The following is a 22,660-nucleotide window of genomic DNA, read 5'->3' as shown; positions in this document are numbered from 1 at the left end:
AAGTTCATTCTGTAACACTCTACAAAGCGTCTAGCATATACATAACAATTACTTCTGAGACTGAGAGAGTAAATTATCAGCTTCCTGTAATTATTAGTTCAAGGGGAGGGGAACTCATTTGCAAAATCTCCAGTTAGAATATCAACTGTGGATGGATTTTTAAGTAGAAGTTCCTCAGAACTACTGTTTTATAACAAAACATACATTTTATAGAATAGTAAAGATGTAGTAATTGAAATGTCTTTCTAAGGTAGTTTCTAACACAGGAAATCTTTATTGTAACTCCCAACATTTAAATGCACCATTTCTTTAAACTGTGCGGAACTCTGCTGCTATGAGGGGTAAGAATCCTGGATTCAGAGTGTGAAGAGCCGTGTGGAAATATCTGGTTCTTCTTTTAACAATGTGTTCAGCAACCCATATAACCTCATCGGTTCTGTTGCTGGAGTTGTAAATTGTATGACATGGAAGGTCCCTTCAGCTCTGAAATTCCAGAAGTGTTTGAGTCTGCAATGTAACACTGACTTTCAGAGTCTGTCATTAGAATGAGATGTTGACATTTTGGACAGTGATCTCTAGCCAAAGTTACTAGAATGGGAGAAGCTTTTTCTCACATCCTAATCTCCTTCTGCCAGATTTTACTTTTTCTTTCCCTATGCCTTCCTCCTTAAAAAATGAAGTTGAAAATGTTTGTAAAGGACATACCACGTGTTTTTCTTTTGTATATTTCTGTATTCTCCAGTGAAGAGGGTCTTGAAGTCATAAAGCGGCAGTTCTGTGACTCATTTACCTTTACTTCATTCAGTTATAATGCCATCCTGGGTGCTGATGGGCAGTGTACTTCCCGGTGTTGCTTAAGAGTGTTATGCTTCTTTGAAGCAAGTTTCATTTCTGCCCTGGGGCATGTTTATTTTTGGGACTTTGAGACAGGCCATTTTCGTCTTGGTGACTAGGATTGCTGGAGAAAAAAAAGCAACTCGAGAGGATTTAATGTAAGGTGAGAACATTACCTGGAGCAGGGACTCTCAAGTGTGTTTGCGGAGAGAGGAATGGTAGCTGAGAGGGGCTCCTAGCCAGAAAGGGAGTTGGCAGAGTGGTTTATCAGAACTTGGGGAAACTGAGGCTTGGGGCTGCCATGTGGCCCTTCACCTAGATTCATTGCCATGGGGGCAACTGTTGCAGCCTGGTAAGGATCTTGTCACTCAGGTGTCCTGGGTTGGGGAAACAGCCACTGACCCCCAGGCATGGATGCTTAGACTTACCCAGGATCCTGTGTGGTTCCTGGCCTACTGTTTATGCTTTCTTCCTCTTCCCTCATATTCAGGAAATTGTATCAGGATGCAAGTGAGTGATTTAATAGGAATGACCTTAAATCTACTTTAATTTATATATTTAAAAAATCATTCACAAATTTGATTATCATCTCATTGCAATTATTTGTGACCTATTTCTTAGCCCTCCAGAGCTTAAAAAAATAAATGGGATCTGACTTTAACTTCTAGTGTTTGAAAGTTTTGAAAATCTTTCCTCCTTGCTTTTGAAAAACGTCATTAGCTCTATAGATCTTGATAGGATTACAATTGCATTAATTATAGTAGCAACTGTAATTAACTTCTGTCTAGCTGTTTGTAGCTCACCCTTTCCGTATACATTAATTCATTTGTACTCCACAGGAACCCTGGTATTACTGATTACACAGTGAGGCAGCAGTGTGTTATAATTTGAAACCTAGCCCTCTAATCTCATGTTCTTTACTCTCTGTTAAGCTGCTTACCTTGACTGGAGGGGAGTGAGAAAGTGAGGCCTGTTCATTATTCCTTTTCCTCATGCCTGTTGTTGAATGTCACCGCTCTCCCATTTGTAGTTCTCTTTCATATCCTGGCTTACACATTTCCTTCCTTCACATTTCTCGTTTCCTCTGTGATCTGTTTTCCCCCTCTCCTACCTCAGTTTTACTAGCCATCCCCATTTTGTTGCAAAGTAATATTTTGTAAGGGGTCAGTAAAGATTTGTTTCATTAAAAAAAAAAAAATTGTGAATAGAATGAGTCTTACCTCACTGTAAAGGTGCTTAATTTAGGAAGTGAGAGAATGAAAGTCTACCTTAACTGTAAGCAACCAATAAAAAGCTGATCTAACCAATAAAAAGATAATGAAAAGGTTTTACAGAGAAAAATACTCTTGGGTGTGTGTATTAGGGGTAATTTTTGAAGGTTTTTATTTGAAATACACTTTATATAGGTTTTACTCTCTAATGGGTAGGTCAGGAAAATCCTTCCATATTTTTTAAGGATGTGGACTATGTTTTCTATCTCAATTTTGTATTTAGACTACATAAATAATGAAGCTGTAAGGAGAAGGATTTTGATGTAGATGACTTTCTGTCTTTAGCATTTCATAATGGACATTAATTTCTCAAAATTAAGTTGTTTTTTTTTTAAAAGATTTTATTTATTTATTTGACAGAGAGACACAGTGAGAGAGGGAGCACAAGCAGGGGGAGTGGGAGAGGGAGAAGCAGGCTTCCCATGGAGCAGGGAGCCCGATGCGGGGCTCGATCCCAGGACCCTGGGATCATGACCTGAGCCAAAGGCAGACGCTTAACCATCTGAGCCACCCAGGCGCCCCTCAAAATTAAGTTTTAAAAATAATATTTGATCACTCTTTGGATTAGACTTAATTCATCTCAAGCCCACATAATTTCTACTTCATAAACCATATTTAGAAATATTGTCATTTTTGAAGGTGTGGTTTTTCACAGTGGGGCTCCTTCATGCCAAGTCTTAATAAATCTTTTCGGTGAAAACTGGTTTTCGAGATAGGCTCTTAACTAGATTGGTTTTAAGAAGTGGAAAATTCGGGGCGCCTGGGTGGCTCAGTCGTTAAGCGTCTGCCTTCGGCTCAGGTCATGATCCCAGGGTCCTGGGATCGAGTCCCGCATCGGGCTCCCTGCTCTGTGGGAAGCCTGCTTCTCCCTCTCCCACTCCCCCTGCTTGTGTTCCCTCTCTCGCTGTGTCCCTCTCTGTCAAATAAATAAATAAATAAAATCTTAAAAAAAAAAAAAAGTGGAAAATTCTAGCAAAGAATTCTGCTTGCTGTGTTAGTAGTATTGTGTCTAAATGTACTGTGAAATACATATAATCGTGTATTTAAATTGTATCCTGCTTGCCCAGCAGGGTCAGCTCTCTGTGAAGCCTTCCCTGATTTTTCCTGGGAGAGTTGACCCCTCTCTCATGGTGTTCCACCGTTCCTAGAAACACTGATCAGACCATCTCTGATGCTTCATTCCAGTTATTTGTTTACAAGTCTGTTTTCCTTGAGACCTTGCATGGCTTTAGGACAGAAGTCAATGGTTGTGGTGACTCAGGACAGTATAGGTTGGGAAGTCTTTATGTTGTGTTTCAATATTGATAAAATAATATTTCATACATCATTTTTAAAGCTCGTCTATAATACTGTGGAACTTTTGTTTCTGTTATGCATATACATTACTGTATTATGATATAAAGTGCACATCCTTGTTTTCCTTACATTTCTATGCTTATCCCATTGTCGTCATTTTATAGAAAGGCAGTGATAACACCTATCACAAGGGGTTGAGGACTAAGAAAGGGTGAATTTAAAGCCAGCAAGTATGCCCCAGGTGCCCCGGTTCCTACCTCCTCCCATATCGATTGTCTTCAGACAGCCTCAGTACAAGTATGTTCAGCTCATGATGAGAGAGGAAATGAAGTGCAGACAAAGAATGTTTCAAGGTCCATAGATGGGACACCTCTCCAACTTTCTCCACTTCCTGTCTCTCTTCTGTCATACTTCATGTGGGCGTGGGTTGAATAATAAGAGGAGGAAATTTGAAATTTTCATTCATGATTGAAAGTGGGAATTTGAACTTCAGTTTTTAAAAGTTCAGTTTGTGGAAGTTCATAAGGAGCTTGTGGCTTAACAGGTTCCTTAGGTCTGTATTTTACTGTTCTCATGTTCTAGCAGACTGAATGCCGTGTTTTGTAAGGTCTGTTACTTCTGCTTTCATCACCTGGTGCCGTATTTTCTGAGTGTAGGTTTGAGCGTGAGCAGTGATTAAGTTCTGTGTCGTGCCCATGGATGCTCTACATACCGAAACTGAAGCAGACATCGCTTTATTGCTGTAAACACTAAAGCCTTGGAGCTATTTTGCAAATTTATAATTCAGAAGAGCCTATTACAGCAAGACAGCCAGTGACTTTAGGAGTTCTTTTAAGGGTCCTGCTAATGTGGAGTTATTGACATGGGTCTGCCTTTAACTCTTGAGTGTTTCGGCATATGCTTGATTTACATTTGGAAAAATAAATCGGCACCACACAAATCTCCCACTGTCATAAAAGGTACATCCGCTTGTAAAAGATGTCATTAAAACACAAAATTCAGCACTTACAGTAACTTGTCCCCTGAAGGTGTCTCCTTTAGGGTAAGAAGACATTTTGCTTATGTGGATTATTTGTTATGTGTGTCTTTTGTTTAATGTGATGACCTTCAACTGATCGTGATTATCAGTTGTGTCAGCAGCGCTCTGCAAATGGAGGAAAATACTGTCTTAAAAAATGTTCCATTGCAGCAAATGCTTTCATCTTTCTATCTTCCACGGTTTTGGGTCCTACGTAAATTTCACATCCTTATAATTACAGCGTAGGTACCCTTTTTGTGCAACGAGAGTTTTGATGTTAAATAATCCTCAAAGTGCTAGGGATTTAAACTCTGTCTTCTGACCTCATCTTAGCTTCTTCTCCAGCCCAGTTGCCCATCAGGTAAGGTGTCGGCTTCCCTCACGCTTTGTTCACCTCTGGAGATACACATCGATAATGTCAGCACCTCTGTAGGGCTCTCTCCACTTGCACTTGGATTCACGCTTCTGATTCTCTTTGGGCAGCTGAGTCTGACTGTTCTTTCCTTACTTTAGTATCTTTTCCTAGGTGTCATTGTTCTAGTTCACATTTAAAGTCTTCATACTTGTTTGAAATCTTAAAAGCTGAAATTGGTGCTTGAATTGGAACGATTTTGTGTGTTCAAGTCTGTTCTGGCCCTTTGTGTAGAGCGTTCCAGCTTCGACTTGTGGCAAAGCTGCTACTCCCACTTAATCCAACCTCCTCCTAGTTTTACTTAGCTTTCTCCTTTTAAAATGAAGTTGTTACAAGGGAAGGTCACACTTGAGTGACTATCAGAGAATTCTTTCTTGCTTGAGAAGGGCCTGCCTATGAGGAATGACATTGGATTGAGCAGAGACACATTTTTGGCCACATTTTTGTTTTTCTTAGTAATTAAGCATTTAAAAGTGCCTGTGGAGGATATGTCATGTAATAACTCCAAACATTTTATGGAAGAACAGAATAAATTGAGCATTCCTGGGGCGCCTGGGTGGCTCAGTCAGTTAAGTGTCTGCCTTTGGCTCAGGTCCTGGGATCAAGTCCCACATTGGGCTCCCTGCTCAGCCGGGAGTCTGCTTCTCTCTCTGCCTCTGCCCTTCCACCTGCTTTTGCTCCCTCTCTCTCATGAATAAATAAAATCTTAAAAAAATAAATAAATTGAGCATTCCTTTCTAATATTCTTAAGTAATATTCAAATTGATGTGCCTGCATTTACTTGAGAATTGGTGTCTGCAGTACATTTATCCTTTTTTCTTTTTGCTTGAATTTTCTGCCAATCTCCTACCCTCTGCCCCTTGCATCTTGTTGGGTTGTTTCACGAGGAAGTTTTCCAGTAGCCTGCCCCAGAGCTTGGGGTTCAGACAGGTCTGTTGAATGTGTAGCTAAATAGGACTGAGTTTGTGTGCAGTGAGAGCAGTTAGTAAGATATCAAGAAAACTTGACATGAGAGGTCTCTGTTGCTGGTGGAAGGTGGGTGGTCACATATTAAGGAAACAATGGCCTTTGAAATTCGGTGGGATGACTAAAGTATTGAAGCAAAGTCTGGCTGTTTAAAGAGCCTTTAGAAGAACAGGAAAAATTAAAGAGGGGAAAATAAGCAACAGGAGTCCCAAGTTCCCAGATCACTGGTACTTCTGTGATGTGTAGTGATATTCTAAAGCTAATTTGTACAATCCACTTTAGCTATGAGAACCAAAGGAGGGAAGATGGGTTTGTGAGTTGAAACATAATTTAATTAATAAATACATATTTTGTAGGTAATCCTGTTTCTATCACTCAATTAACATATGTGCTTATATTCCAGAGGTTGATTCTTTTCTGTTTGTGAATGACCATTGTAGTTGCCTTCCTGACATGTTGATAGACTGTCTTTCTAGTAGACATGGGTGGCATGTTTCCCCTCAATTTCAATAATGTTGTCAACATTTAGCACTGTGGGATTTGGAAAAGATATTTTGCTCTCAAAGATCCATAAACAGCATTGAATATTGATTCAACTAATAGAGCGATTACTGTACAAAATAGGCGCATTTTTTTCCACATAGATTTTTTTCAGTATTATGAATTTACAAATATGCATATAATAGTGGATTATATTTAAAAATTAGCTTCTGGTTCAAAATTTTGTAATACATAATAATTTTAGCTCATAAAATGGTTTAGTAACATTCCTTAGTGTATTGGATCAAACATAAAAACCAGCACAGAATCAAGATTTTGTAGCTGATTGAAAAATAAACTGCTGAAAGCCTCAGGCTTGAAATTAAATTTGGTTTTAACAGGGCTGAATTTTATGTGACATTGGTAAGTAACAACTTAGGGAGATATTTATTAAAGATGGTTAATAAACCCACCGAGACACATCTGACCATTACTTATAGGAGATGAAACGTAAATTTACATTTAAAATGGAAAAGATAGGGGTGCCTGGGTGGCTTAGTCATTAAGCATCTGCCTTCGGCTCAGGTCATGATCCCAGGGTCCTGGGATCAAGCCCCATATCAGGCTCCCTGCTCAGCAGGAAGCCTGGTTCTCCCTCTCCCACTTCCCCTGCTTGTGTTCCCTCTCTCGCTGTGTCTCTGTCAAATAAATAAATAAAATCTTTAAAAAAATAAAATAAAATGGAAAAGATAAAAGATCTCAGAAATACTATGTTTGAGTGTGTCCCATTCTGTATATTAAGGCAATCGGCTTTTTTAAAAAAAATCTTCATACTAAAATTCCTTATCTCTGTTTTAATCACTTTACATCTTTATCACCATCTCCTCAGTGGTCACCTGTTATTATCAGTTGATCTGGTCACACTGAGCATCATTCTTCCCATCTGTTCCTATTAATACTTACTCCTTTAATTTCTTCCTCTATGTGATTGAAATGATGTCAGAACTGGTATTTTCACTCTGTTTTTCTTTCAGACTCTGTTGTCCTGATTCCATTTCTCCCCCTTTCTCTTCAATCGAGCCATGAAGGGTGATGAAATTCACAGTAGTCACAAAATAAATCAGGATTCATTGAGCTGCATGCTTTCCCCATCGCGGGGCGAGGCATCGGTGGCCAGAAGGGAGCAAACAAAGAAGCAGTGTGTGAGTGTATAATTGTGCTCCTTGCTTCATGGTCCCTTCGTAAGGATGGCATGTTTGTTTGCAGCACAAATTGCTCCAAAAATTTCCTTTTTTACTTTTCACATCTTTATTCCCTGAACATGTTTCCCTCTTCCAACGTCCTTGTTTCCTCTCCTTTCCTTCCCAAAGAAATCATCTCACTTTTATTCTTTAGCCTGTCAAATTTCAATTTGTTTTAGATGGTTACAGTATTGATAACTGCACATAGGAGAGGTAATGATTTGCAGTGTATGTTTTTATTCTGCGGTCTGTACATTTAAGGAATTAATTTGAATCAGCAGTCTGTTTGCACAAGGATTCTTAAAAGAGTTGGTTTATAGCAAATAAAAGTTTCATTCCTCTAGTCCATTAGAAAAAAAATAAAAAACTGTTCTGTGGTTGAATTTTCTTCTTTTCATCTTTGGCCAGATATAATGAGGGACTTTTATGTTATTTCCTACTTTGTCTTCAGTGTACTATATTTTTCAATTAAAAAAAAACAGGCTATTGTTAGTTCTCCTGCTCTTTAATGAATCATTGGATTGGAAAATAACTCATTATATCATCAGGCAGAGATATGTTCCTTTATTTGCATGTAGATAGTGAAGATGAATAATTTATCAAATGTTATTAGTGCAGGCTGCATATTACTGAAATCTCAGCAGGATATAATGAAATTTGTCTCATGCTAGTGTGAAGATAGCATGCCTTTGCATAGTCATTATTGAACTTTTGGCATCTCTCAGAGAACTATTATGTTAGCATGCTAGTCTTGCTCACCTCTTCATTAACTGGACTTTTGATTGAAGAGTTGAATTTATCTTGAAGATCTGTGAAATCTCGTGTGCCAAATGCTTGCTTGACTCCAGCTATGTTTCTACAGCAGAGCAAGTATTTTCAGAATGAATGAAGGACTTAATGTTTCTTTTTTTTTTAAAGATTTTATTTATTTATTTGACAGAGAGAGAGACAGCGAGAGAGGGAACACAAGCAGGGGGAGTGGGAGAGGGAGAAGCAGGCTTCCTGCTGAGCAGGGAGCCCTATGCGGGGCTCGATCCCAGGACCCTGGGATCATGACCTGAGCTGAAGGCAGACAGTTAATGACTGAGCCACCCAGGCGCCCTGGACTTAATGTTTCTTATTAGAGTGATTAGCACAAAAATGCTATGACTGATGGTTTTATTACTTCTGGTCATGAAAAGCTGTCTGTATGAGGGAGATGGAAGCAATATATCTTTCTGAAACGAAGGATGATGAAACATGTATATAATTGTCTTAGAATCTTATGCTTGTACTAATTATGTATTTGAAGTTAAATAATTGCTTTGAAAAAGTTGGCTTTGATCTGCTTATGGCATGAGTGTGTGAGGAGGTCAGCAAAGCTGGGCACTGAAAAACAAGCAGCTCAGTTGATTCAAAGAACTGTCCATGAAAGTGGAGATTTTGATGGCAAGTGACAGGGAGGATCTGTGGCTTGACCTGCTTGAAATTGTGGGACTGTTGGGCATGAAGAATGGACAGGCAGACTAGGCAGGGATTGAACAGGGACTTCCTGCAGGTGAGGCAGTGATAGGAGGCTTGCTTAGTCTCCATAGACCGTTAGTTGACTGGGGGTTGTGCAGACGCACAGCAGAGTCTGGAGTGGGCCCAAGCCACCCACACTCACCTGCCTGATGAGCCTGCATGCACATCTTGGGAAGGTGGGGCAGACTCGAAAATGGCCCTAACTCTGAGTGACCTCACTGGCTCATACACAGTTCCATTAGCAGATAGAAATCTTACTGGCTCGTGGTGTTTGAACAAATGTGTGACCAGCCTTTCCTCCATAAAAAAACTATGCAGATACAGAGTTGACCCCTGGGAAGTCATGCTTGCTGGTGGGGGGTGGGGATGGAGAACTAAGAAGGGACATTGACTACCTTTCATTGTAGAGAGACAGACTTCATAGATTTAGTCCAGGTAAGCTAGTAAAGAAAAACAACAACAGCCTTTGGTGGGGGGCAGTCTGAATTGAGAGTTGCTACAATATATTATCTCCAGTGTTCTGTATTGAACAAACTATGATACATGCAAAGAAACCAAGTATACCCATATGCAGGAAGAAAAACAAACCAGTCAGTATAGATTGTCTTTGACCAAAAATGTTGGAGTTAGCAAAGACTCCCAAGTACTAACTAAAACCATGTCAAAGCCTTTAAGGAAAGGATGATGGCAATGACTTGAATACAGAATCACAAAAAGATAGAAATGATAAAAAGAGAACCAAGGAGACATCTATAGTTGAAAAGTACAGTAACTGAAATGAAATGTTCATTCAAGGGGCTCAGTTGCAGGTTTGAGATGGCAGAAGAAAATCAGTAAATTTGAGGACAGATCAATAGAAATGATCCACTCTGAATAATAAGAAAAATCAACAGGTACTCAGAATCCTGTGGGACAGCATCTAGCCCACCAACAAGTGTGTCACGGAGCCACAGAAGAAGATGCAGAAAAATGCTCCCCCCCCAGTTTTTTTTTTTTTTTTAAGTATTGTATGAAAACTTCCCAAACTTGGTTAAACAAAACAAAACAAAACAACTTTATGGAGCCAAAAAGCTACATGAACCTCATGTAGGAAGATCACAGAGATCCACACATAGAGAAAATCTGGAAAGCATAAGAAAGAAGTGACACATTATATACAAGGGGAACAACATGAAGATCGATTAATTGACTTGTCATCAGAAGCAACAGAGTCAAAGGTGGTGACCTTTGACAGTTGACCCTTGAACGACATGGTTTTTGAACTGTGTGGTCCCCTTCTCCATGGATTTGTTTACAATCCAGTGTTGTAAGTATATTTTCCTCTAGCTCGTCTTAGCATTTTCTTTAGCTTATTTTATTGTAAGAAGTATGTAATAATACATATGACATATAAAATATTTGTTAATCAACTGTGTATGTTATCGGTAAGCTACTAGTAGGTAAGTTTTTGAGGAGTCCAAAAAATTATGCGTGGATTTTCAGCTGTATGGGGGTTGGTGCTGCTCACCTCTGCAATGTTCAGGGATCAGCTGTACTCAATGCTCAAAGAAAAAATCTGTCAACTAGTAATTCTGTATCCAGCAAAGGTATCTTTCACAAATTAAACAAAATGAAGACTCTCTCAAATAAGCAAAGAATCTGTTGCTAGCAGATTTCCTTTACAAGAATTAGTAAAGAAAGTTCTTCAGGCAGAAAGGAAGTAGTATCAAATGATAAGTTGAATTCTCAGGAAGGAATGAGTGTTAGAAATGGTTAAATATGCAGCTACATATAAAGTCCTCTGTAAATGTGTGTTTTTCCTCTTTTTAAAAACTGTAGCTGTGGGGCACCTGGGTGGTTCAGTCAGTTAAACCTCTGACTCTTGGTTTCGGCGCAGGTCCTGATCTCCGGGTCATGAGATTGAGCCCTGTGTTGGGCTCTGTGCTGGATGTGGAGCCTGCTTAAGACTCTCTCTCTCCCTCCGCTTCTTCCCCCCAAAACAACAACAGCAACAACAAAAACTGTACAGTTGTACAGAACAATAATTATGGCCCTGTGTTTTTGGGGTTTATGCAGCTGTCTGTTAATATGTGTGACAACAATAGCACAAAGAAGGAGGAGGGAAAAGAAATGGCACTTGGATGATTGAATAGCCATATGCAAAAAGTGAACTTAGACCCTTATACACAAAAAGTAACAAAGTGGATTCTAGACCTAAAGATCAGACCTAAAACAGTAACACGTTGAGAAGAAAATACAGGAGAATCTCTGTGCCCTTGGGCTAGGCAAAGAGTTCTTAGCTAGAATAGCAAAAGCATGAGCTATAAAAGAAAAAATTGAGAAAGTGCACTTCATTAAATTGAAAAACATTTACTTTTAAAAAGATACTATCACAAAAGTGAAACTGTAAGCTGCAGGCTGCGAGAAAATACTTACAAATCACATACCTGAAGAAGGTTTTGTAAGCAGAATAAAGGGTTCTTATACCTCTATAATAAGGCAGTTACTCCAGTTAAAATACTGGCAAACTCCTGGAGTAGACATTTTTATTAGTGAGGGTTCTCCAAAGAAACAGCCAACAGAGTGTGTGTAGTAGGGTGTGTGTGTGGGTATGGGGTGTGTGTGTTTGGGTGTGGGGTGTGTGTATGTGTGTGGGTGTGTATTTGTGGGTGTGTGTGGGGAGTGTGGATGTGTGTGTGTGTTGAGAAGAAATTTATGATAAGGAATTGGTTCACACCATTATGGAGACATTACGGAGATTGAGAATTCCCAACACTGTGGTCTGCAAGCTAAAGATCCAAGGGAGCTGATGTGTAGGTCCAGTCCAAGTCCAAAGGCCCGAGAATCAGTGGAGCTGATGGTGTACGTTTTAGTCTGCAACTGGGCAGAAACAAGACCCAGGAAGAGCATGTATCCCAGTCAGAATCTGCAGGCTGGAAAAGAGCAGTGACCCAGCTCCGCAGTCAGACAAGAGTTGTTTCCTCTTAGCTTCTTCCTTCTCTTTAGGTCTTCGATTGATTGGATAAAGTCCACTAGTGTTAATCATTCTCCTGATTTCAGATGTCTTATCCAGAAAAACCATGGCAGAAACACCCAAGATAATGTTTGGTTAAATGTCTGGGCACCCTGTGGCTTAGTTAAGTTGACACATAAAAATTAACCATCACAACATTTTACCAAACAAGACATGCTGTTGGCTAATAAACACATGGAAAGGTGCTCAACATCATTAGTCATTATGGAAATGCATGTTCACTCAAACCACAATAATATATTACTTCTCACTAGAATGGCTGTTGTCAAAAAAGTTAAAACATGAGGTCTTTGTTGACAATATGGGGAAACTCAAACCCTCATACGTTGCTAATGGGATATAAAATGGTACCACCACTTTGGAAAACAGTTGTTTCTTATAAAGTTAAATATAAATTGACCATATGACCCAGGAATTCCATTCCTAGGAGTCTTTCCAAGAGAAATGAAAACATATGTCCACATGAAGACTTGTATGTGAATATTCATAGAAGCAAGCATTATTCTAATAGGTATTAATTGGAAATAATCCAGACATGCACCAGCTGGTCAACAGATGAACAAAATGTGATATATTTTGGAATGGGAGCAAGGGTGGAGTATAAATAAGCTTGAGGGAATTGTTAGGGTGATGGAAATGTTCTAAAATTGGGTTGTTGTGATGATTGTAGAAATGCATGTGCTTATTTCAGATCATTAAATTGGGGGCACCTGGGTGGTATAGTCAGTTAAACATCTGCCTTTGGCTCAGGTTATGATCCCAGGGTCATGAATTGAGCCCCGGCTCGGGCTCCCTGCTCAGCGGGGAGCCTGCTTCTCCCTTTCCCTCTGCTGTTCCCCCTGCTTGTGCTCTCTCTCTCTCTCTGTCAAATAAATAAGTCTTTTAAAAAATCATTAAATTATATACTTACAAGGAGTGAGTCTTACAGTATGTACCTCAGTATAGTTATAAAAAAAAATACGTATATAATGAGCAAAGGACAAAGTAAACGTGAAAAAAATAATAATTGGAGAATCTGAAAGGGAGTGGAAGTCTTAGTACTGTTCTTCCATATTTTCTACCATTGCAATGCATAATTTCAAAATTATAAAAATTTTTATGGCTCTTAGAAATACTCTGATTTTCTTTTGTAATAGTTTTTTTAAAATTTTTTTATTGTTATGTTAATCCCCATACATTACATCATTAGTTTTAGATGTAGTGTTCCATGATTCATTGTTTGTCCACAACACCCAGTACTCCATGCAGAACGTGCCCTCTTTAATACCCATCACCAGCCTAACCCATCCTCCCCCTTCCCCTCTAGAACCCTCAGTTTGTTTTTCAGAGTCCATCGTCTCTCATGGTTCGTCTACCCCTCCGATTTCCCTCCCTTCATTCTTCCCCTTCTGCTATCTTCTTTTTTTTTTTTTTCTTAACATATATCGCATTATTTGTTTCAGAGGTAGAGATCTGAGATTCAACAGTCTTGCACAATTCACAGCACTTACCAGAGCACATACCCTCCCCAGTGTCTATTACCCAGTCACCCCCTCCCTCCCACCCCACCCCCCACTCCAGCAACCCTCAGTTTGTTTCCTGAGATTAAGAATTCCTCATATCAGTGAGGTCATATGATACATGTCTTTCTCTGATTGACTTATTTCGCTCAGCATAATACCCTCCAGTTCCATCCACGTCGTTGCAAATGGCAAGATCTCATTCCTTTTGATGGCTGCATAATATTCCATTGTATATATATACCACATCTTCTTTATCCATTTATCTGTCGATGGACATCTGGGCTCTTTCCACAGTTTGGCTATTGTGGACATTGCTGCTATAAACATCGGGGTGCACGTACCCCTTCAGATCCCTACTTTTGTATCTTTGGGGTAAATACCCAGTAGTGCAATTGCTGGATCATATGGTAGCTCTATTTTCAACTTTTTGAGGAACCTCCATACAGTTTTCCAGAGTGGCTGTACCAGCTTGCATTCCCACCAATAGTGTAGGAGGGTTCCCCTTTCTCCGCATCCCCGCCAACATCTGTCGTTTCCTGACTTGTTAATTTTAGCCATTCTGACTGGTGTGAGGTGGTATCTCATTGAGGTTTTGATTTGGATTTCCCTGATGCCGAGCGATGTTGAGCACTTTTTCATGTGTCTGTTGGCCATTTGGATGTCTTTGGAAAAATGTCTGTTCATGTCTTCTGCCCATTTCTTGATTGGATTCTTTGTTCTTTGGGTGTTGAGTTGGATGAGTTCTTTATAGATTTTGGATACTAGCCCTTTATCTGATATGTCATTTGCAAATATCTTCTCCCATTCTGTCGGTTGTCTTTTGGTTTTGTTGACTGTTTCCTTTGCTTTGCAAAAGCTTTTTATCTTGATGAAGTCCCAATAGTTCCTTTTTGCCCTTGCTTCCCTTGCCTTTGGCGATGTTTCTAGGAAGAAGTTGCTGCGGCTGAGGTCGAAGAGGTTGCTGCCTGTGTTCTCCTTTAGGATTTTGATGGACTCCTGTCTCACAATTAAGACTTTCAACCATTTGGAGTCTGTTTTTGTGTGTGGTGTAAGGAAATGGTACAGTTTCATTCGTCTGCATGTGGCTATATAATTTTCCCAACATCATTTGTTGAAGAGACTTGTCTTTTTTCCATTGCACATTCTTTCCTTCTTTGTCAAACATTAGTTGACCATAGAGTTGAGGGTCCATTTCTGGGCTCTCTGTTCTGTTTCATTGATCGACGTGTCTGTTTTTGTGCCAGTACCACACTGTCTTGATGATGACAGCTTTGTAATAGAGCTGGAAGTGCGGAACTGTGATGCCGCCAGATTTGCTTTTCTTTTTCCACATTCCTCTGGCTATTCGGGGTCTTTTCTCATTCCATACAAATTTTAGGATTATTTCTTCCATTTCTTTGAAAAAAGTGGATGGTATTTTGATGGGGATTGCATTGAATGTGTAGATTGCTCTAAGTAGCATTGACATCTTTCACAATATTTGTTCTTCCAATCCATGAGCATGGAACGTTTTTCCATTTCTTTGTGTCTTCCTCAATTTCTTTCATGAGTATTTTATAGTTTTCTGAGTACAGATCCTTTGCCTCTTTGGTTAGATTTATTCCTAGTATCTAATGGATTGGGGGCAATTGTAAATGGGATCGACTCCTTAATTTCTCTTTCTTCTGTCTTGTTGTTCGTGTATAGGAATGCCACTGACTTCTGTGCATTGATTTTATATCCTGCCACTTTACTGAATTCCTGTATGAGTTCTAGCAGTTTTGGGGTGGAGTCTTTTGGGTTTTCCACATAAAGTATCATATCATCTGCAAAGAGTGAGAGTTTGACTTCTTCTTTGCCGATTTGGATGCCTTTCATTTCTTTTTGTTGTCTGATTGCTGTGGCTAGGACTTCTAATACAATGTTGAATAGCAGTGGTGATAGTGGACATCCCTGCCGTGTTTCTGACCTTAGGGGGAGAGCTCTCAGTTTTTCCCCATTGAGAATGATATTCGCTGTAGGTTTTTCATAGATGGCTTTTATGATATTGAGGTATGTACTCTCTATGCCTATACTCTGAAGAGTTTTGATCAGGAAAGGATACTGTAGTTTGTCAAATGCTTTTTCTGCATTTATTGAGAGGATCATATGGTTCTTGTTCTTTCTTTTATTAATGTATCACATTGATTGATTTGCGGATGTTGAACCAACCTTGCAGCCCAGGGATAAATCCCACTTGGTCCTGGTGAATAATCCTTTTAATGTACTGTTGGATCCTATTGGTTAGTATTTTGGTGAGAATTTTTGCATCCATGTTCATCAAGGATATTGGTCTGTAATTCTCCTTTTCGATGGCGTCTTTGGTTTTGGGATCAAGGTAATGGTGGCCTCATAAAATGAGTTTGGAAGTTTTCCTTCCATTTCTATTTTTTGGAACAGTTTTAGAAGAATAGGTATTAATTCTTGAAATGTTTGGTAGAATTCCCCTGGGAAGCCATCTGGCCCTGGGCTTTTGTTTGTTGGGAGATTTTTGATGACTGCTTCAATTTCCTTAGTGGTGATAGGTCTGTTCAGGTTTTCTATTTCTTCCTGTTTCAGTTTTGGTAGTTGATACATCTCTAGGAATGCCTCCATTTCTCCCAGGTTATCTAATTTGCTGGCATAGAGTTGCTCATAATATGTTCTTATAATTGTTTGTATTTCTTTGGTGTTGGTTGTGATCTCTCCTCTTTCATTCATGATTTTGTTGATTTGGGTCATTTCTCTTTTCTTTTTGATAAGTCTGGCCAGGGGTTTATCAATCTTGTTAATTCTTTCAAAGAACCAGCTCCTAGTTTCGTTCATCTGTTCTACTGTTCTTTTAGTTTCTGTTTCATTGATTTCTGCTCTGATCTTTATTATTTCTCTTCTCCTGCTGGGTTTAGGCTCTATTTGCTGTTCTTTCTCCAGCTCCTTTAGGTGTAGAGTTAGGTTGTGTACTTGAGACCTTTCTTGTTTCTTGAGAAAGGCTTGTATTGCTCTATACTTTCCTCTTAGGACTGCCTTTGCTGCATCCCAAAGATTTTGAATAGTTGTGTTTTCATTTTCATTGGTTTCCATGAATTTTTTAAATTCTTCTTTAATTTCCTGGTTGACCCATTCGTTCTTTAGTAGGATGTGCTTTAGCCTCCATGTATTTGAGTTCTTTCCGACTTTCCTCTTGTGATTGAGTTCTAGTTTCAAAGCATTGTGGTCTGAAAATAGGCAGGGAATGATCCTAATCTTTTGGTACGGTTTGAGACCTGATTTGTGACCTAGGATGTGATTGATTCTGGAGAATGTTCCATGGGCACTAGAGAAGAATGTGTATTCCGTTGCTTTGGGATGGGATGTTCTGAATATGTCTGTGAAGTCCATTTGGTCCAGTGTGTCATTTAAAGCCTTTATTTCCTTGTTGATGTTTTGTTTAGACGATCTGTCTATTTCAGTGAGGGGGGTGTTCAAGTCCCCCAGTATTATTGTATTGTTGTCGATGTGTTTCTTTGCTTTTGTTATTAATTGCCTTATATAATTGGGTGCTCCCGTGTTAGGGGCATAGATATTTACAATTGTTAGTTCTTCTTGTTGGATAGACCCTTTAAGTAGGATATAGTGCCCTTCCTCACCTCTTATTACAGTCTTTGGTTTAAAATCTAATTTGTCTGATATAAGGATTGCCACCTCAGCTTTCTTTTGGTGTCCATTAGCATGGTAAATGGTTTTCTACCCCCTTACTTTCAATCTGGGGCTGTCTTTGGGTGTAAAATGAGTCTCTTGCAGACAACATATCAATGGGTCTTCTTTTTTAATGCAATCTGATAGCCTGTGTCTTTTGATTGGGACATTTAGCCCATTTACATTCAGGGTAACTATTGAAAGATATGAATTTAGTGCCATTGTATTGCCTGTAAGGTGATTGTTACCGTATATTGTCTGTGTTCCTTTCTGGTTTATGTTGCTTTTAGGCTCTCTCTTTGCTTAGAGGACCCCTTTCAATATTTCTTGTAGGGCTGGTTTTGTGTTTGCAAATTCCTTTAGTTTTTGTTTGTCCTGGAAGCTTTTTATCTCTCCTTCTATTTTCAGTGACAGTCTAGCTGGATATAGTATTCTTGGCTGCATATTTTTCTCATTTAGTTCTCTGAATATATTGTGCCAGTCCTTTCTGGTCTGCCAGCTCTCTGTGGATAGGTCTGTTGCCAGTCTAATGTTTCTACCTTTGTAGGTTACATATCTCTTCTCCCGAGCTGCTTTCAGGATTTTCTCTTTGTCTCTGAGACTCGTAAGTTTTACTATTAGATGTTGGGGTGTTGACCTATATTTATTTATTTTGAGCGGGGTTCTCTGTGACTCCTGGATTTTGATGCCTGTTTCCTTCCCCAAATTAGGGAAGTTCTCTGCTATAATTTGCTCCAGTATACCTTCTGCCCTCTCTCTCTTTCTTCTTCTGGGATCCCAATTATTCCAATGTTGTTTCGTCTTATGGTATCACTTATCTCTCGAATTCTGCCCTCGTGATCCAGTAGTTGTTTATCTCTCTTTTTCTCAGCTTCTTATTTTCCATCATTTTGTCTTCTATATCACTGATTCTCTCTTCTGCCTCATTTATCCTAGCAGTTAGAGCCTCCATTTTTTATTGCTTATTAATAGCCTTTTTGATTTTGACTTGGTTAGATTTTAGTTCTTTTATTTCTCCAGAAAGGGTTTCTTTAATATCTTCCATGCTTTTTTCAAGCCCAGCTAGTATCTTTAAAAACGTCATTCTGAACTCTAGTTCTGACATCTTACTAATGTCTGTATTGATTAGGTCCCTGGCAGTTTGTATTGCCTCTTGTTCTTTTTTTTTTGAGGTGATTTTTTCCGTGTTGTCATTTTGTCTAGAGGAGAATAGATTAATGAGAGAACAAAATGCTAACAGGTTAACAACGACCTCAGAAAAATAAACACTAAACAGATCAGAAGAGGCCTGAAACCAGGGGAAAAGGAAGGGAAAGAAAGAAAGAAAAAAAGCAAAAGAAAAAGATGAAACAAACAAACAAACAACAACAACAACAACAAAAAACCAGAATATGATCAAGTATGATCAGCCTGGTGCATAGATCAGCACCACATTCTAGATTTTGGGCATATTTTGGTTTTTTAGAAGAAAGTGTCTCCCAAAATTTTAAAGAAAGAAAAACTTATATATATACAAAAATAAGGGTAAATATGATGAAGGGATGGAATATGACTGTGAAGTTGAAAATTATAAAAGATTATATAATAGGAATTGATAAGAAGTTGGTTGAAAGAAGAAAGAAGAGGATTAAAAAAAGGGGGGGGAGAGAATGTGATCAGGGAGGAGACTAGAACAAAGCCATATACTAGAGATTTAGGGTATATTTTGGTCTGTTAGAAGAAAGTGTATCCCAAAATTTTAAAGAGAGAACAAGTTATATATGTATGTGTATATATATATATATATATGTATATATATACCAAAAATACGGGTAACTACTATGAAGGGATAGAATATGACTCTAAAAATCAAAAATAAAAAAGATTTTTTAAAAAAGGGATTGATAAGATGTTGATTGAAAAAGGGAAAAATAAAAAGAAAGTGAAAAAAAAAATAGCTTTGAAAGACTAAGGAATAATGGTAAAAAAGCCATGGGTTCTATGTGCAGTATTCCCCTAGCGCTGGAGTTCTGCCGTTCTCATTGATCAGTAAACTTGGTCTTGGCTGGCTGTTCTCGCTGATCTTCTGGGGGAGGGACCTGTTGCCGTGGTTCCCAAATGTCTTTGCCGGAGGCAGAATTGCCCCACCCTTGTCCGGTTTGGGCTAAGTAATCTGGTCGGGATTGCTCTCGGGAGCTTTTGTTCCCTGCAAGCTTTCTGTACAGCTTTGGAGGACGAGAGTGAAAATGGTGGCCTCCCAATCTCCGCCCCAGACGATCTGAGAACTCGGGGCCCGCTCCTCAGTGAGCCCCCAGAGAAAAGCCGTCAGTCACTCCCGTCTCCCCGGTATCTGGCCACACTCCGTGCTCACCCAGCCTGTGACCAGGCGTTTCTGTCTCTGGCACCCGACCCCGGGTGGAGTCTCCAAACCCAGGAGATCCCTGCGGTGCACTCCCGGGCCACTCCTCCCGGGGGAGGAAGGGGAGTCTCCCGGATCTGCTGCTTGTTGGGTCCCTCCTGGAGGAGCAGTGGCCCGACTGTGCCGTGGTTCCCGGTTTATGGCAATCTCGAGCTGAGAGCCCACGCCTCAGCTCCGTCTCTGCAGCTGGCTTCCCTGCTCCGATACCTGGGAGCTCTGCCGCACTCAGGCACACCCGGTCTTTCTGTGACCCCGAGGGTCCTGAGACCACACTGTCCCAGCGAGGGTTCCATCCCCCGCTTAGCCACTGGAGCGATGTCCCTCAGAGGAGCCGACTTCTAAAAGTTCCGATTTTGTGCTCTGCAGCTCTATCACTTGCCGGTAGCGGCCAACTATCCTCCCGAATATCGCCTCGGATTCACTTCTCCGCACATCCTACCTTCCAGAAAGTGGTCGCTTTTCTGTTCAGAGAGTTGCTGCTATTCTTTTTTTCGATCTCCTGTTGAGTTTGTAGGTGTTCAGAATGGTTTGATCCCTATCTAGCTGAATTCCTGGGACCGGTCGAAAACCAGGTCTCCTACTCCTCCGCCATCTTGCTCCTCCTATCTAATTCTTTATTTCTTTAATTTGCTGTTTGCTTTGAGCAGATAGTCTGCTTTTGCATTTTTTTTTTAATCCCCCAACAATGAGTTGGCTGGCAGGCCCAGTGCCCAAGTGAACCCTTCCTGTTTCATATACATACCTGGTCAATGCTGGAGAGCATGCATACCTTATGGAATGACATTCTGAGGATATTTCTGTTTCTGTCATGTGTGCAGTAGAAATGTGCAAATATTATAGGTAAAGCACTTTTGACTGCAGGACGTGCACACAGCTGTTTGTCCCTTTGGCAGTATTTCTTAGGTCAATGGTCACATCTTCTTATATATATATTGTTGTTTGTTTCATAAAAGAAAGAAGGTCAATGAAAATATTAACACATTTGTTGAGAGCAGTAAATTAAAGTGAAGTTCTGTGGCTGATGCTAATGTGTATTTATATGCTTTATTTGAAGGTCACTCTGTGAGACTGCTGGGTCAGAAAAAGGATAATGGAAAGCGCTTGGGTGGAGCGCGATTGGATTTGCCAAAGATCAGGAAGAATCCACTGATAGAAATCATTTCCATCAATACTGGGTAAGTGTCTCTCAAGCTTACTCATAAAATATTCAGTATACTTCATGAATTCAGGTTTTCCCTCTGAACATGTGACAGAATAAAGCAGTTGAACATTTTCATGGGAAAGAAAAATCAAAAAGCTCTAAATCGCATGAATGTAGTTCCCTGTTAAATGTTCCCTGTGTACAAATTACCTGTATGTTTGCAGCAAGGCTTTAGGTCTTTGATTAATATTATTCCAATGCCTTTTTGGTAATAAACATGGATTTCATTTTCCAGCCATAACCTTTGATTAAAATATTTTTAAAAAGAATTTTGTTGTTGGAATGATTAACATACCCATCATCTTTGTTTTTTTAATAGAGTTATAGTAAATAATGCCCGAGATACTAACCATGTTTTGATTATTAACTATCTGAAATACATGTTTTAAAATGTTGTCCTTGGGGTGCCTGGGTGGCTCAGTCAGTTAAGCATCTGCCTTTGGCTCAGATGATGATCTCAGGGTCCTGGGATCGAGCCCTGAGTTGGGCTTCCTGCTCAATGGGGAGTTTGCTTCTCCCTCTCTCTCTGCCTCTCCCCCTGCTTGTGCGCTCTCTCTCTCTCTCTCAAATAAATGAATAAAATCTTTAAAAAAAATAAAAATAAAATGTTGCCCTTATGAGCTTTGAACTAAAAATAAGCATCGTGAACTGAATGTTAAGCACTCTTATTTTCACATCTTAGTTTGAAGTTCCTGACCCTTACTTTTGACTCTTGGTGTGCTCATTTGCACTTCGTTTTATTTGCATTAATGGAATTTGTCATCAATATTAGTGTAGTCTGAAAATATGATGAGGCCAAGGCCTTCTGTTCTTTAAATCATGGGAGTCCCTCCAATCACAGAACTGCCTTGAACAGACATAAGCTATCCTGCTTTTTTTTTTTCCCCAAGATTTTATTTAGGAGTGAGAGAGGGCACATGAGTGGGGGGGTGGGGTGGACTTAGAGATAGAGGGAGAAGGAGAGATTCTCAAGCAGACTCCACGCTGAGCATGGAGCCCAATGTGGGGCTCGATCTCACAATCCTGAGATCATGACCTGAGCTGAAATCAAGCGTTAGATGCTCAACCGACTGAGCCACCCAGGTGCCCCTGTCCTCCTTCTTTTTGATTTCAGCCTCCTTCCCTCCTTTCTGGAATTTTTTTCCTTTGTCCTTTGCTTCCATCATGCTGTTTCCTGTGGAGAGTGGGTGAACTTGTCTTTTTCCTTCTCCAGCACTGTTCTACCTCTCTAAGCCATGCCTCCATTTCCTCCTGCACAGTCCCAGCTCTTTTGTCACTGGCCATCTTTTCTCTAGTTTTATCACCTTCTGGTTAATCCTTCTCACCACTGCCAAAGATCAGGGAAGGTTGAAGATGTCATTTGGTTTTTCCCTAAAAGCTGCCTGGGTTGACTTTCCTTTGCCTTGGTGAATTTACCTGGGACCAACATCTGATCTTCAGCATTGAAGATTCAGAAACCTGCACTCATCAAGCTCAGAGGCTAGTGATTAAATCAGAGTATAGCAGTGAGAAATGTCATTATCACATTGACTGGAGCATCTAATATATTCTCTCTTTTGAGCCTGAGCCAAATTAGAAGCATAAGGCTGTTTGTTTCTCCCTCCGTCTCCATTCTCCCTCTTCCTTCAGATACTGCAGTTTTTCTTTTTACTCCCGATTTTCTACCTAAAATTGCCATATCCCTACATTCCCTATCCTCCCTATTTGCCTTATTTTCTTCTGTAACACTTGTCATTATTGAAATATATATGAGTTCATTTCTATTTTAATCATCTCTCCTCATTGGCATGTAGTAAGCTCCAAGATGACAGGGAATTTCAACTCTCTTGCCTACCACTGTATCCTTAGAATAT

At 39.8% G+C, this 22,660-nt stretch overlaps 1 protein-coding gene across 6 annotated transcripts in view; it reads left to right on the top strand.

The window, feature by feature from the left end:
* The window catches only part of CDKAL1 (CDK5 regulatory subunit associated protein 1 like 1), a 662,439-nt gene that overhangs the window by 208,074 nt on the left and 431,705 nt on the right, over positions 1-22,660 (top strand). For all 6 annotated transcript variants that reach the window (XM_054505708.2, XM_064597101.1, XM_045866302.3 and 3 more), the window contains one exon: positions 20,661-20,781. In XM_054505708.2, coding sequence (XP_054361683.1) covers positions 20,661-20,781 — 121 coding nt within the window. The remainder of the gene's footprint in view (positions 1-20,660; positions 20,782-22,660) is intronic.

Source organism: Mirounga angustirostris, unplaced genomic scaffold (assembly GCF_029215605.1).
Source record: "Mirounga angustirostris isolate CCGP_5_RB_7025 unplaced genomic scaffold, mMirAng1.0.hap1 SCAF_8, whole genome shotgun sequence".
NCBI lineage: Eukaryota > Metazoa > Chordata > Mammalia > Carnivora > Phocidae > Mirounga > Mirounga angustirostris.
This window is presented reverse-complemented; position numbering and strand designations above follow the sequence as displayed.